At 43.4% G+C, this 14,359-nt stretch overlaps 1 protein-coding gene across 1 annotated transcript; it reads right to left on the bottom strand.

Annotated features, from left to right (window-relative positions):
- Positions 1-4,438: 4,438 nt before the first annotated feature.
- LOC121917617 (cytochrome P450 2G1-like) lies at positions 4,439-12,490 on the bottom strand. The gene is given in 10 exon segments (XM_042443719.1): positions 4,439-5,077; positions 5,728-5,869; positions 6,123-6,310; positions 7,006-7,147; positions 7,854-8,030; positions 8,200-8,360; positions 9,142-9,291; positions 9,382-9,544; positions 12,258-12,359; positions 12,361-12,490. Coding segments are annotated over 10 exon segments (1,485 nt in total). The 5' UTR covers positions 12,439-12,490; the 3' UTR covers positions 4,439-4,895.
- Between the last annotated feature and the right edge of the window lie 1,869 nt (positions 12,491-14,359).

The following is a 14,359-nucleotide window of genomic DNA, read 5'->3' as shown; positions in this document are numbered from 1 at the left end:
ATCTTCTACTTGAGGGTGGATTCAGCCCCACCTTCTGTTATGCAACTGCATGAATCAAACAAACACATGGAGTGTTTTGTGTCTGGAGCTGGTGCCAACTGGTTAATCAATGCTAGGGATATTTGCTGCAGGGGGCATGCGGGATTATATTTCTGTATTCCTGCAGGTAAAAGCATGATCGGCTTTCTCAAGTCTTTGGAATAAGGCCATGGCTTTGAAATTGAGACAATCGACAAACAAAGTGGGGGAGGATAATGGTACAATATGGAGATGTAAGAGTAAACTGTTGTACAGAGTGGTAAAATGCAACACCTTTATTTGAAAGAAGGATACCAGAGTTCAAATCCCAGCTTGACCATGTGACCTTGGGCAAGTCACACTCTCTCAGCCTCAGAGGATGGCAATGACAAATCCCCTCTGAAGAAACGTTCCATGAAAACCCCATTGATAGGTTCCCTTTAGGGTTGCCATAAGCCGGAAGCGACTTGAAGGCACACAACAACAACAAACAGACCTTTTACTGTATTAACAGATGTGGGCTGGCATCCTATTAATGGCTTATGCACATGTAAGTTTCCCATCTATACATTTTCTTTTCATGCGCATGCATGTGTGGGTTCTTGGCATTATAGGCAAACATCTAAATAGTCAGTGCTTTACAGCAAACAAAATATGGAAAGGCATTAAACTGAGTATTCACATGCGGAATGTTAACCTGCATTTTACTGTATACAAAAAATTAGACCTAGTAGGTAGGAGAAATATGCATATATACAATACTGGTATTGTACGTCTATTTCTTCTGTTCTATTCTGTTCTTGTTCCACACCTTATCCTTAGGCTGGTAAGAAAATAATACTAATACTAATGATAATGATAATGGTGATGCAGAAGTATGAAAACACACAGTGGGAACCTGAGTAATGACCCCTCAAACACTGTCTGCTTCAGATGCATAGTGGGTTACAACAGCATATATTCAATATACACCATCGTAAATTGTCATTCACAGGATGCCAGTTAGCATGGGAATCCTAATAATGCCCTATTTTGCACAGGTACATACTTACCATTAAAAATGGGGGAGGTACTTTATATTTCTAAAAGTGTGTAGATAATCATTGACCCAGCATATAGACATGACCCTGCTAATGCATCTCTATTGCAGGGTAAATGTTTAAATCCAAATAAAAAAGGTGAACGAGAGAGAACCTGCTGCTGTATACAGAGCAATGCATTATCTACATGAAGGGTCTAATCTTGGCTCCTCTCCACAACCTAGTTGACTCTTATGTCATGTCATATCTTTTGTTTTCTGAAACGGCAAAGTCATATACTGTATATACTGGACCATAAGTCAAGAAATTTTGTGCCCAAAAATTGACCCAAAAAATTATACATTGGTCAATACAGGGACAGCCAGGCTGAGGAGGATGAGGATGGGTGGGCACCTGTCCCTCAAGCCTCTTTCCCAGCCTGGTTGTCGTCCTAATTTTGACCCTCGACTTATCCATAAATTATGGATAATTATATCAGAATCCCTAATTTTGGCCCCAAAACCAGACCTCAACTGATGCATGAAGTCGAATTATTCTCAGGTATACACAGTAATCCAGAGTTTGGGATTGTTTGGGAACAATGTGATTGGAAGAATTGGATTGTTTGCAATCGGTGCATTCCAGTGGTAATAATCCCTTAATGGCATTACTTTTCAAATTAACGGAACAAAGTGCTTTGGCATTACCAAAGGAGGGAGGGTAGAAACATGAGCTTGGCTTGGCTCAGATTCATGCCTACCTGTGTTTGTTGAGAGATAAGCAAGTAATAACAGTTGTTGATGCAAGAAAGTACTCCCAAGGTGCTATTGCACCCTACCCACTGAAGGCATGTTGCTACATATAAGTAGTCTATGTAATATGGCGCCTTCAAGTGCCAAGCCAGATTCTTCTTGGCGCTCGGAGGGGGAGCGCCAAAGATCTCACATCGCCATCATATTTTTGCCCAACATTCAGAAAAGTCCGAAGTGATGCTGCAGCAGAGAGAGAGGCTTCTTTTAAAGGCTCCCAGGACAGACTAAATAAAAGGTCACCTTTCACCACTTTGCTCAATGAAGGGGTTGGATCCTTTTTAAAAAATAAGAGTTAAAGTACTGTATTGACATTGACTCATGGATATGTCAACTAATTTTTTGATTAAAATGTCTAGGCTTATATATGTGTATATATAGTATTCAAATAATAATGGGGGATGAGAAACCAACTGCTGCCTTACACAGAGCATCATATTACTATTGTGAATTTTGGCTTTTAAGCACCCAAAGGCTGGTGTCGTGTTAGTGAATTACAATGATGTTACGTTGGACTTGCACCATTGCAACTCACTTTTTGGATTGTTGGGGAAATTGGCATTCTGTTCCAACCATGCAATTGTCAGCCCCCCAACCCACATTGGAAGGAATGTATCCTCTTGAATGTGGCCTTTCCCACATTATCAGAGAGCAAAGGGAGGCAGTGAGCATGTGTTTAACTAGTTTCTTTTAGCTAGACCTACTGCAAGGATGCCATCTGCAGAGTGCCACCCATCCTATATCTGTGCATTTCATTGTTATTACCCCAATCCTACATTTCTCCCTGTTGAAATTCATTTTGTTAATAGGTAAAGGTAAACGTAGACCCTTGACATGAATGTCTAGTTGTAACCGACTTGTAGGTTGCGGTGCTCATCTTCGTTTCTACACCAAAGAGCCAGCATTGTCCGAAGATTACTCCAGTGGCCATGTGGCTAGCATGACTACACCAAACACTGTTACCTTCCCACTGAAGTGGTACCTTTTTATCTACTTGCATTTGCATGCTTTTGAACTGCTAGGTTGGCAGAAGCTGGGACTAGTGAAAGGAGCTCACCACATCATACAGCACTTGGGTCTTGAAATGCCAATCCTCCAATCTTCTGATCATCAGTATTGGCATCTTAACCACTAAGCCACTGCTTCATGGCCACCCTCCCTTTTCCTGGTGGTCTTGTGTGCAGGGAAAGGGGAGATGGAGAAATGTTCCACTTTGCAGAATTTAAGGGTCTGCCTCTACAATGCAGGGTCAATGCAGGGAATCAATTCCCATAACTTTATAAGGTGGCTCAAGGATGGCTTTTTCTCTCTACTGTGAAACAATTTAACAAGTGCCCCGTGCCACCCACAAAGCTGTGTAGGATCCTGTTGCTTTTGCTTCATGACATGGGTGTTGCTGTGTGCAACCCATTAATTTCTCATTGGAAGATGTTTCTCTGACACAACTGGACCCAAGAAGTGCCAGGTTGCATTATTCCAGAGGATGACATAAAAATAAGTATTCACATGGTGATGTAACGGGGTCTTCCTGTGCTCTGGAGTCAAAGACCAAAACTGTAGCTACAGTGGGTAAGGGGGGCAAATTATATTGCCCTGCCAAATATGAATCCTGTCCCCCTCCCCAGTGAAACTTTCTAACATTGCAGAGAATGAGATGCTGATTATCATCCACACCTAAAAACCATGAGCTTCCATATACTTGAGTCTGCAAAAATTCATGCCACCAACCTCTTCCTTTCAGTTAATCTCAAAGATGCTACTACAAGATGCCTTTGCATACCTCACTTACTGGTACATGACTCTAGATTATGCACCTGTAGCTGTGATAGTGAATACCAGACAGAGTGGAGAACATACTTCCCAGCCCCGATTTAGTACCCTATGCACCAGTGGCATGGTGCCAATGAATAGAAAAATGACAAAAAGGAAGGCACTTTGCAATCTGGCATAGAACTGAGTCAGATGTGAGTATTGCATCTGTAACACTGGAGAGTGCATAAGCATCCTCTGCTTTTGGCAACAAATGTGCTGAGTGTAAGTGAAGAATGAGGGGCTATTCACAATACCCTTGGCAACTGTCTGTGCATCCCTAAGGAAACCAAGTTCATATCTCTGGGCATCATTGCAGTAAGAGAAATCAGGAAGGGTTGGAGGCACACTGTTTCTTGATCTAGTCTTCTAGGGGGAAATGCATTATGGCTATGTATGCTTCAGTTGCTACTGACCTTTATGTGTTCCAGATAGAATCATAGAATCATGGAGTTGGAAGAGACCACAAGGGCCATCAAGTCCAACCCCTCGCCATGCAGGAAATCACAATCAAAGCATGCCCAATAGTATGGAAAGGAATCTTGTAGCACCCTGAGACCACTAAAAGAAAGAGATTGGCAGCATGAACCTTCATGGCCTTAAGCCCAACATATGCATGATAGACCTTGTCACAATAGGTCTACCAAGCCAGGGACCAGTTGAATGGCAAGCCCATCAGCAGGCTTTCTTATTTAAAATGTAACTCTCTAGACAAGGTAAGAGATGACTCAGTGAGACAAAGAAGCTTGGTGATTTATAAAAACCTGAACCCCAAAGCACACATTAAATGTATTATTGTAAATTTTATTATTCTGAGGCAACTCAAAGCTTAAAGCCACCTAAATATATAAGACAAATATATACATATACATACATATATATATATATATATATATATATACACACACACACACATAGACAGACAGACAGACATTCACACATGAGTGTACAATCACACACACACACACATACACACAGAAAGAAAGAGACAATTCAAGAGGCATCAGAATTCTGAGACAGGTCAAGATGTAACAAGTCAAAAGTCCCTCTGCTCCACACCTGGGATTACAACTGCGGGTCACTTCAAGAAGCTATAATCTGGAGGTGAAATCTGAATATGGAAGCCATCTTTAAAATTCTCTGCGCAAGAGTCAGGAAAGAGACGGAGAGCAAAGCTTTCAATCCTATGGAGCTCAAGCATAAAGCTAGTCCAAGAGCGCTTATGGCCGGGCCTCCCAGGTCAGCGTTGGATCATGGAGAGCTGGTAGTAGGGTGGGATGGCCCCAAATCCAACCTCGTGAGGAGTCAGGTCAATGTCCTTGGGAGCCACAAGGGGCTTCAACTGGAATTTCTGCATGATGGTGGCAAAGAAGATGAAAAGCTCCATGCGGGCCAAAGTCTCGCCCAGACAGACCCGCTTCCCTGTAAGAGCAATTGGAGAATAATCAGTAGGGCTTAACCAGCTTTCTAGTAAGTGAAGGGTCTGGAAACCATCCCTTATGAGGAAAGACTTAGGGAGCTGGGGATGTTTAGCCTGGAGAAGAGATGGTTAAGAGGTGATATGATATGATAGCCCTGTTTAAGTGTTTGAAGAGGTGTCATATTGAGGAGGGAGCAAGCTTGTTTTCTGCTGCTCCAGAGAGTAGGACTGGGAACAAGGGATACAAACTACAGGAAAAGCAATTCCAGCTCAACATTAGGAGGAATTTCCTGAGAGTAAGGGCTGTTCGACAGAGGAACACACTCCTTCATTGGAGTGCAGTGGAGTCTCCCTCCTTGGAAGTCTTTAAACAGAGGCTGGATGGCCATCAGTCAGGGATGCTTGATTGTGAGTTCCTGCATGGCAGGATGGGGTTGGACTGGATCAGGGCCCTTGCGGTCTCTTCCAACTCTATGATTCTATGATCCCAAGATTCTTGGAGTCCTTTCACACTGTACCTTTATATCACTATGATTCTACATTAACTATCTCGGCAACATTGTATGGAATCCTGACATTTGTCATTTAGGGAGGCACTAGATTTCTCTGCCTGGGAGTTCAGCTGCAGAACTGTGCTTGGGGGGGTCCCTACCTGAGGAGAATGGCAGAAAAGCATCGTTCTTCTTGAAACGTCCGTTCTCATCCAGGAAATGCTCTGGGTTGAAAGTGTAGGGGTTTTTAAACATGGTGGGGTCAAAGAGGACACTGCTGAGGAGGGGGTAGACTTCTGTCCCCTGGAAAAGAAAAGAGGGTTGGGGTGAGAACTGCAAAAACTGGGGGCAGGGGCACCAGTTTGGGAAGATGTGATCATCTGCCCTCCACTACTGATATCCCTGCAAATGACACATCTGGGTAACTTAAGCAAAAAATAAATAAATAAATAAATAAAATAAAAAAAAAAACAACATTGCACAACTGTGTCTCAGAGTTTAGCATGAACACATTGCCATGTCTCCCCATTTTACTTGGTCCCCCCAATACTTGTACCTTTGGAATCTTGTAGCCTCTGAACTCAGTGTCCCGGGTAACCATGTGGATCAGATTCAAGGGGAGGAGGTCACTGAACCTCTGCACTTCATGGACAACGGCATCCACATACGGCAATTGGGTCCGGTCGCCAATGTTTGGGGGACGGGTCCGGCCGATCACTTGGTCAATTTCCTGATGCACTTTTGCTATCAAAATTATTCAGAGCATTAGTTCCCTTTGGTTGCTGACCTACAAAGGGAAATGAGTTTCTCATTTTAGCATAGCTAAGTGTACCTTTCCCATAGAAACATGCCAGAAGATCCTCAGGAGTAGGCTTACTCTCAGTCCCACCACTATCGCAGGCATGTTTGGTGAGGACACAAGAGAGAGCCTTCTTGGTGGTTGCTCCCAACTGATGGGATTTGCTGCTGTGGGAGACCAGGCTTGCCATCCTCCTGCTCTCCTTTCACCAACAAATAAAAACTTATCCCCTTTTTAATCGAACAAATAGATGTCGACTAAGGCTGCATCTGTTCTGTAGAATTAATGCAGTTTGACACCGATTTAACTCTCATGTCTCTAACCTATGGAGATTTGTAGTATATTGGGACACCAGAGCTCTCTGACACAGAAGGCTAAATATCTCACAAAATTACTGTACAAATCCCAGAATTCCATAACATGGAGCTATGACAGTTAAAGCCGTGTCAAACTGCATTATTTCTGCAGTGCAGATGCAACCTCAGTGGCTATGTGGAAACGTTTTTCACAGAAGAACTATATCTCTAGATACAGGTGGCAAAAGGACAAACAGCAGCAGCAGCCACAACAACAACAACAACAACAACAACAACAGCTATGAAAGCCCAGGATTAATTTCCTCTGCCCCAGCCCTCCATACCTTGGATTTCGGGATATTTCATCATGTATAGAAGCCCGAATCTCAAGGTGGAGCTGACTGTCTCTGTCCCAGCAAAGAGAAGAAGCAGGACGTTGAGCTCTAAGTTTTTGATGGTAAATTCGCTGGATGGGTTGTCTTTTTCCTGAAAGCAGACATGAACAAAACTTCATGAGAGCATCGCGGGAAGGACCGTCAACAGCAAGAATGGGAAAGTGTGTTCTGTCCTGAGACCGGATGATGAGCCTTTCCTTTCCTTTTGGTTTGCATTTGAGATTCATAATAGGTAAAACCTTGGCAGGCATTCTGCTAGGAACATATTCATGTCTATGTCCAAATTACGGTTGGGCATGGCTGCATCTATACTGCAGAAATAATGCAGCTTGACACTGCCATGGTTCACTGCTATGGAATCGTGGGGTTTTGTAGTTTGCTGTGACGCCAGAGCACTCTGATAGTGAAGGCTAAATGTCTCACAAAACTACAAATCCCAGAATCTCATAGCACTGAGCCACAGCAATTAAAGCGGTGTCAAGCTGCATTCATTCTGCAGTGCATTCTTTTTATGTTTCATTGTGGAGGGAGGAATGCATTACTTTCCTTGCACAGTGATCAATGCCCCTTCAAGACTCAACTTGCACCAGCAAGAGCCATTTAGTGGCCAGGAGAACGGGAGGCATCTAAATAGTATCTGGCTATCCTCATTCATTTAGACACAAATGATTAGGGAGGGAAAGAATATTAGGAAATATTTGGACAAGAGTCTAAAATGTCTTTCTGAAACATTGAGTGATTTCAAGTCGCCTATCCCTAAACCGGCCCATCTCCCACGCCAATCTCTAACAAGGTACCTTTTCCATCTGGATGAGGAAACAGTCAATAAAGTCCCGTGGGCAGTTGAGGTCAAGGGTCTCCTGGTTGCTCTTCACCTTTTGGGAAATGGCGGCTCTAACCTGTCTCAGGAGCTCATTGATCTTGGTTTGGGGTCCTGGGAAATACTTCAGGAAGCTGTAATAGACGTCGAACCTCTGTGCAAGGAGAGAAACTAGCGGTTAGAGTTGGGTATTTCTGCTCTTGTGTAATTGTGTCCATATGGGCATGGGGGGGAAAACATCCCTCAAGTATAAGTTCCTTCTTTGAGGTGCACTGAACACCCTTCTTTTCTCTTCCTTCTTTTTTTTTCTAGGAAGAAAGTACCTGTCCAGAACCAGTGCTCATTCTTCGGAAGATTTCATTCGATGCTACTGTGAGGAACTGAAACAACTCATTTTTGTAGTCAAAGCGGTCCCCAAAAAGGATGGAGCTGATAACATTGGCGACGGCACGGTTGAGGTAGTAAGTGGGGTTGAAGGGCTTCCCTAAAGGACAAAGGGAGAGAGAAAAGATGAGGAGTTGTCAAACTGATGCTTGGAACTGCTTCCCGCTACCTGGTACCCTTCCGATATTTGGAAAGTCATTTGACTTGTTGTCTTTACCCATCTGGAGGGATGGCACCAGCTTGGGAAGCATGACCTAGATAGAAAGTACCTTCCATTGTGTGACTGGCCTTTATCAACCATGAGGGAGGACAAGGAACACAATCAAAATGGACAGCATAAATATATTGTGGACAAAATCGATACCTAACAAATAAAAGATAATGGCAGATATCCTGCATCATCAGACAAAGCTACAAGGATGGAGCACATTGTTGTAGCTACTTCTGCTGCTACCCATTAAAAAACCTACTTCTTAAGTTGCACAGTGCCACAGTTGAAGGGCACTGCCTGGCTTAAGAAGTAGGATTTGGAGCTCATGTTCACTCATTAATGTCCATAAACATGAATCCCCACATTTCCCCCCCTACTTGTGCTAGAGCTCTGGATTTGGAAGTCCTGTTCACTCATTAATGTCTGTAAACATGAATCCCCAAAGTTCCTTCTCTATTAAGAAGAGAATCTGCAAACAAAACCCAAGGAAACATTGCATGTTCTCCAAGCGCTGAAGGTGAAAAATGAAGAGGGAGTGTTTTCAATCCAGGATTTTTTTGGTGGGGGATCTAAGAGGGATTGCTTTTTTAAAATGGGCTTTCTTGACAAAACATCATTTGCTATCAGAATGAGAAAATGTCTGAGCGTTCCTTGTTGTATCCCTACTCACCATTTGTCTTCCTAATTTCTTCCAGCAGGAACTGGGATTCCTCTTTGATTCGCTCTTCGATGGGTTTTTTCCCCATTCCAAAATTCCTCAGGATAGTAAGGGAGAAGCGACGCATTTGTTTCCAGTGATTCCCATTGGCAAAAGTCACCCCTGGAGGAAAGAGGAAAGAAATGGAACGGCAAGCAGGAAAGAGCAGAAAAGGTAGGGACCATTACTGCAAAACCAGTTGGGGCATCTCACCGTATCCTTGGAAGGTGTCATCCACAGTAGCGTTGGCTATCCTTCCGCTGAATTCATCTGCCTTGTCTACCAGGGCTTCCTTCACAGCCTGATGTCCACACAAGACCACAACCGGACGCGTTCCAAAATAGACGGTGAACACAGGGCCGTATTTTTCACGCAGCTTTGCAAGAGAATAGCCTTTTTTAGTTCAATGGATGAGCTTAGGGTTTGTTCAGTAGAGCAGCTCATTCATGGGGAAGGGTGCTTAGCTGCTTTTCTACTGTTCTTCTCAGCAAAAGCCATCTGCCAAACACGCACACACAAACACACACACACACCATCTACATTTCATCCCTCAAGAAGAAAGAACCCCAAATAACTGTAGAAAGGACTTGATATCAGAGTATTTCTTACCGCACCTCTATAAAGTTCACCCCAGCTGGAATCCTATTTGTTTGTTAAACCAGCCAGTTACACAATTGACTGTGTAAAGGGGGGTCTTGTGTAAAGGGGGGTCTCTGAGACCTGCTTGTGCAGCTGTTTTCTTAACTTGCCCAATAATCTGAAATGGAAGGGGCTTCACTTGGGTTATGGCTTCACTTGGGCCAACCTGGGGCACTACCACACTTCAGAATTAACACAGTTCTCTTTAACTGTCATGGGTCCGTCCTATGGAACTGTGTCATTTGTAGTTGGTTGTGGCACCAAAGCTCTCCAGCAGAGAAGGCTACATATCTCACAAAATCACACAATCCCATAGCACTGAGCCATGGCAGTTAAAGTGGCGTCAAGCTGCATTAATTCTGCAGGGCATCCTTTTAGAATCATGTCCCGCAATTTCCAGGGTATTTGCTCAAGACACAAACAAACTGATTCATCGAAGGTTACACCCAGCTTATCTGATTCCACCTTGACACATAAGTGTCCGAAGGTTCCTTGATAGCAAGGGACATGGTTTGATTTGTTTACACTAAAAAACAAAAGTCTGGAAAAACAAATTTAAAATCTGATAGGAAGCTGGTGGAAAGTTATGTCAGCACATTTGCACTGTATGAGTGATTTTTAGCAATCTGTCTTCAAATTATGAGCTGAGAGCTCAGGGGACCTATTCTGTTCAGATTCTTATCAAACACCATTGCCCCACTGCAGAATTAATGCAGTTTGTCACTGCTTTAATGATTATGGCTCCATTCTCTAGACTCCTGGGATTTGTAGTTTGTTGCAGCACCAGAGCTCCCTGACAGAGAAAGCTAAATATCTCACAAAACTGCAAATCCCAGCATTCTAAAGTACTGAGCCATGGCACTGAAAGCGGTGACAAACTGCATTAATTCTGCGATTTAGATGCAGCCAAAGTGTGAGACAGAAAAGGCTTCCTTTTAATAAAGTGGGATGCTTGCTTTATCGGCATGGTCTTCTGATTTCCCCTGCAAGATTAAAGAAATAATTCTGCTCCACTGGGAAGAGATACAGACAGATCTTCTCCCTGTAGTGTGGACTTCTCACTCTACTCACAAGCCCACAAGGTAATGTCAATATGGCATTATACCACATCAGCGCTCAATGGAAGCTAAGCCAAATTGTCATTTCTCTACTGTTTCTAATGGTGCCGTTACACCATAAACTGGCAAAATATCTCATAGTGTGCTACATATCTTGATATAGCATTACCCCACATCAGTTCTCAACAGGATGCCAGCCAAATAGTTCTTCCTTCACTGAAGGGGCAGGAATCATGCAGCCTTCTGGACCGTCGCTGGACTGCAGCTCCCAGCATTTCATCATTGGTTTCTTTGTTAGGGCTTCTGGGAGTTGTAAGCTAGAGAAATCCATGATTCCTATCCATGCACTACTGCTTCTGCTACTATTGGCTGATCTGCTTCCATGAGCAAAAATTATGTACCTTGAAGTCAGCTATTGACTATGAATCCCATAGGGTTTTCTTAGGCAAAGAATATGGAGAAGTAGTTTGCCATTGCCTCCCTCTGAAATCATTGAATGAAAGAGTTGGAAGAGACCACAAGGGACATCCAATCCATTCCCAGACCATGCAAGAATACTCAATCAGAGCTTAAATACCTGCCATTCTTTGGCAGTCTCCCTTCTGAATACAAACCATGCCTGACCTTTCTTAGCTTCTGAGCTTAGATGGGATCTGGTGCCTTCAAGGTATTTACAAAGAAATGTACAGGATGCTTCCAGATGGAGAGCTCTTGGTACCAACCATCAAAAGACATTGTATAGGTATTGTGTCTTTCCCTTCTAAATGGGAATACAGTGATAAGAAAGAGGAGCAAAGTAATAGTAGGAGCACAGCAGTGTTACAAGTAGAAGAAGGCTATCTCTTCTAGCTGTGCCACGTGTGATAAAGTCCTTAGTAAAGGGCAGCAGCAATGGTCCCTTGGGGCTGAACAGTTGCTGGCATAGAGGCCTAGTGAAGATCTCCTTCTATCCCATTGTCTTACATAACCCAGTTGCATGCACACATGTTACCTCGAACAATCCTACCATAGATTTCATCTTAATTTGCGGGAACTCCAGACGAAAAGGCAAGACTAGAGATGGAGATAGAATAGAGAGACATGCCTCTAATTCTCAGCCATTTCCTGAGATTTTCATTACTGGGAAGGTTGGATGGTGCACAGAGGTCTAGTGAAGAGGTCTTTCCATCCCATTATAAAGAAAACATTGCTGTACATTGCTCAGTTACATGCACACATGTTACCTAGGCATGTCCTCCCATAGATTTCATCTTAATTAGCAGGAATCCCAAAGGAAAAGATGAGAATAGGAACGGAGACAGAACAGAGACACATGCCTCTCTAAATCCCAGCCATTTACCGGGATTTTCATTACATCCGATCATATGGCAGTTCCATGGGACAACCACTCACCTTGAGAAGAGATTTTAAAAGTTCGGTGGACCTGAGCTGCATGAAATTTCCAATGAAAGGCAAAGGGATGGGGCCGGGGGGGGAGCGTTTTCTTTCGCGATAGATCCCTTAGGGCTGTGAAGATAAGAAGGATGGATAGGTAAAGGACAAGGAAGAGGGTGAAGGCACCAGACAACTCCATGGTTCGGTTTGCTGCCTGTTCTCCTCCCTTGACAGAAAGTGGCTATCTGCCCCTCCTTGTTCTGGATCTATGCATTTTATCAGGTGCCAGCTTTGTACCGCCTTCTGTGTTATATAATTCCTCAAAACAAACATATTACTTTGGTCCACAGCTCAGAGTCAAATTTAGGAGGACCAGAACTTTATCTCATTCCTGGTTAATCAGTATTATCAATATTCGGGGCAGAGGGTATATGGGTTCCCATTTCTTTGTTTCTTCAAAGGACTATTAGCTTTTTCAAGTCCTTGAATTAAGAGCTTGTTTGCAAACTGAGACCATTTTTAAAAAGTACGTAAGAAGAAATGCAAATAGCACTAAATGCTGCATAAAGAGTTGGGTAATGCTTTCAAATAAAATGATTCTAAATAAAATAAGGACCAGACATTTAACTAAGAGCCCGTACAGACAGGCCAAAATAAAGCTGCTTCGGGTCACTTTGGAGGTATGCTGTTTAAATGCTGCATGTGTCCTAAGAGGCCAGAAGCCGCACCAAAGCCATGCTCCACTCCTAAGAACTAGAGCGCAGCTTTGGCACAGCTTCTGGCCTCTTAAGATGTGTGTGTCATTTAAACAGCTTACCTCCAAAGTGACCCGAAACAGTTTTATTTTGGCCTATCTGTACAGGCCCTATATTAACAAATAGGGTGGCTGGAATCCTGTTAGCAACCTAACATGTGCTCAGCTTGGATTGATGCATGTACATGTTTGCCTTGTTCACCATCCACAAGCCCAAGGATGAGCAACCGCATTGCGGCTTGTGGGTCATCCTTCCATGCAATATGCTCAAATAGCTCAGCTCTCCTCTGCACTACCTTTCAAAAAGGTTACAGGGAGTAATGTCAAGTCCCTTCCTTTTCCCATTTTGAGAAGATTGCAGAAGACGAATGAAGCCTTTGGGAGTGTAGAGATTTGGGCATTGGACTATGACTCTGGAGATCAGGGTTCAAGTCCCCACTTGGCCCTGGAGAACCACTGGGTTACTCCCCCTTAGCCACAGAAAAATCTGTGATAGGTTTGCTTTAGTGTTGCCGTACATCAGAAGGCGCACAACAACAGCCACCCGAGGAGAAAGGCACAAAGGGCATCATTCTTCTTGAAGTATCCATTCTCATCCCGGAATTTCTCTGTGTTGGACATACTGGGGTTTTTTAACTTTGTGGAGTCATGTAGGATAGCACTGAGAACAGGGTAAATTTCAGTCCCCTGGGAAAGCAAAAATAGCAATGGTTTTGAGTTCAGAATTGCAAAGATTCAGGGACAACATCATCCGGTCCATGGACCTTGGTGGTCCATGAGCTGCAGGTAGGTATTCCATGTAAAGGCAGTGGAAGAAGAGCTGGGTTTATCTGAGCTTGGCTCTGCGCTCCTTTAATGTTCTGACATTTAAGAGTGATGCAATTTTTAATAGGAACAAATTAGCAAACAGGCTAACTGTCCTACAGCCCTAGATTTCACCATGTGAGGTTGGTGCAATCTATTTGTTTTTACATTCAAACTTGCCGGTTAAAGGGATCCTTCTTAGCTGCCTGGTCCAAAGCCTGTAAATTTGACAAAATAATGCCTGGTTTTGATTATGGTGATGAAGAAAAATAGTGCTAAAATACTAGTTAGGTCAGTGCTTTGATATGTCAAAGCAACCTAAAGGTCTGCTGAGATCTTCAGCAGTTTGGAAGGGGGATTCTCAAAGCGGGAAGCAACTGGAGGCCACTTTTGCCCAAATGGTCAACCACAAACTAACTTCCTCTCTTGTTCTATTGACATTTTGCCCTAACACACCTCTAGATATCTGATTCATGGGTGCATCATAGGATTCAGAGAGAGCCTTGGCCATTAAACAAAAGGGATATGTCATTGGTGCATTGGCCACTCTAGTCTAATACTT

This window comes from Sceloporus undulatus, unplaced genomic scaffold (genome assembly GCF_019175285.1).
Source record: "Sceloporus undulatus isolate JIND9_A2432 ecotype Alabama unplaced genomic scaffold, SceUnd_v1.1 scaffold_24, whole genome shotgun sequence".
Classification (NCBI taxonomy): Eukaryota; Metazoa; Chordata; class Lepidosauria; order Squamata; family Phrynosomatidae; genus Sceloporus; species Sceloporus undulatus.
This window is presented reverse-complemented; position numbering and strand designations above follow the sequence as displayed.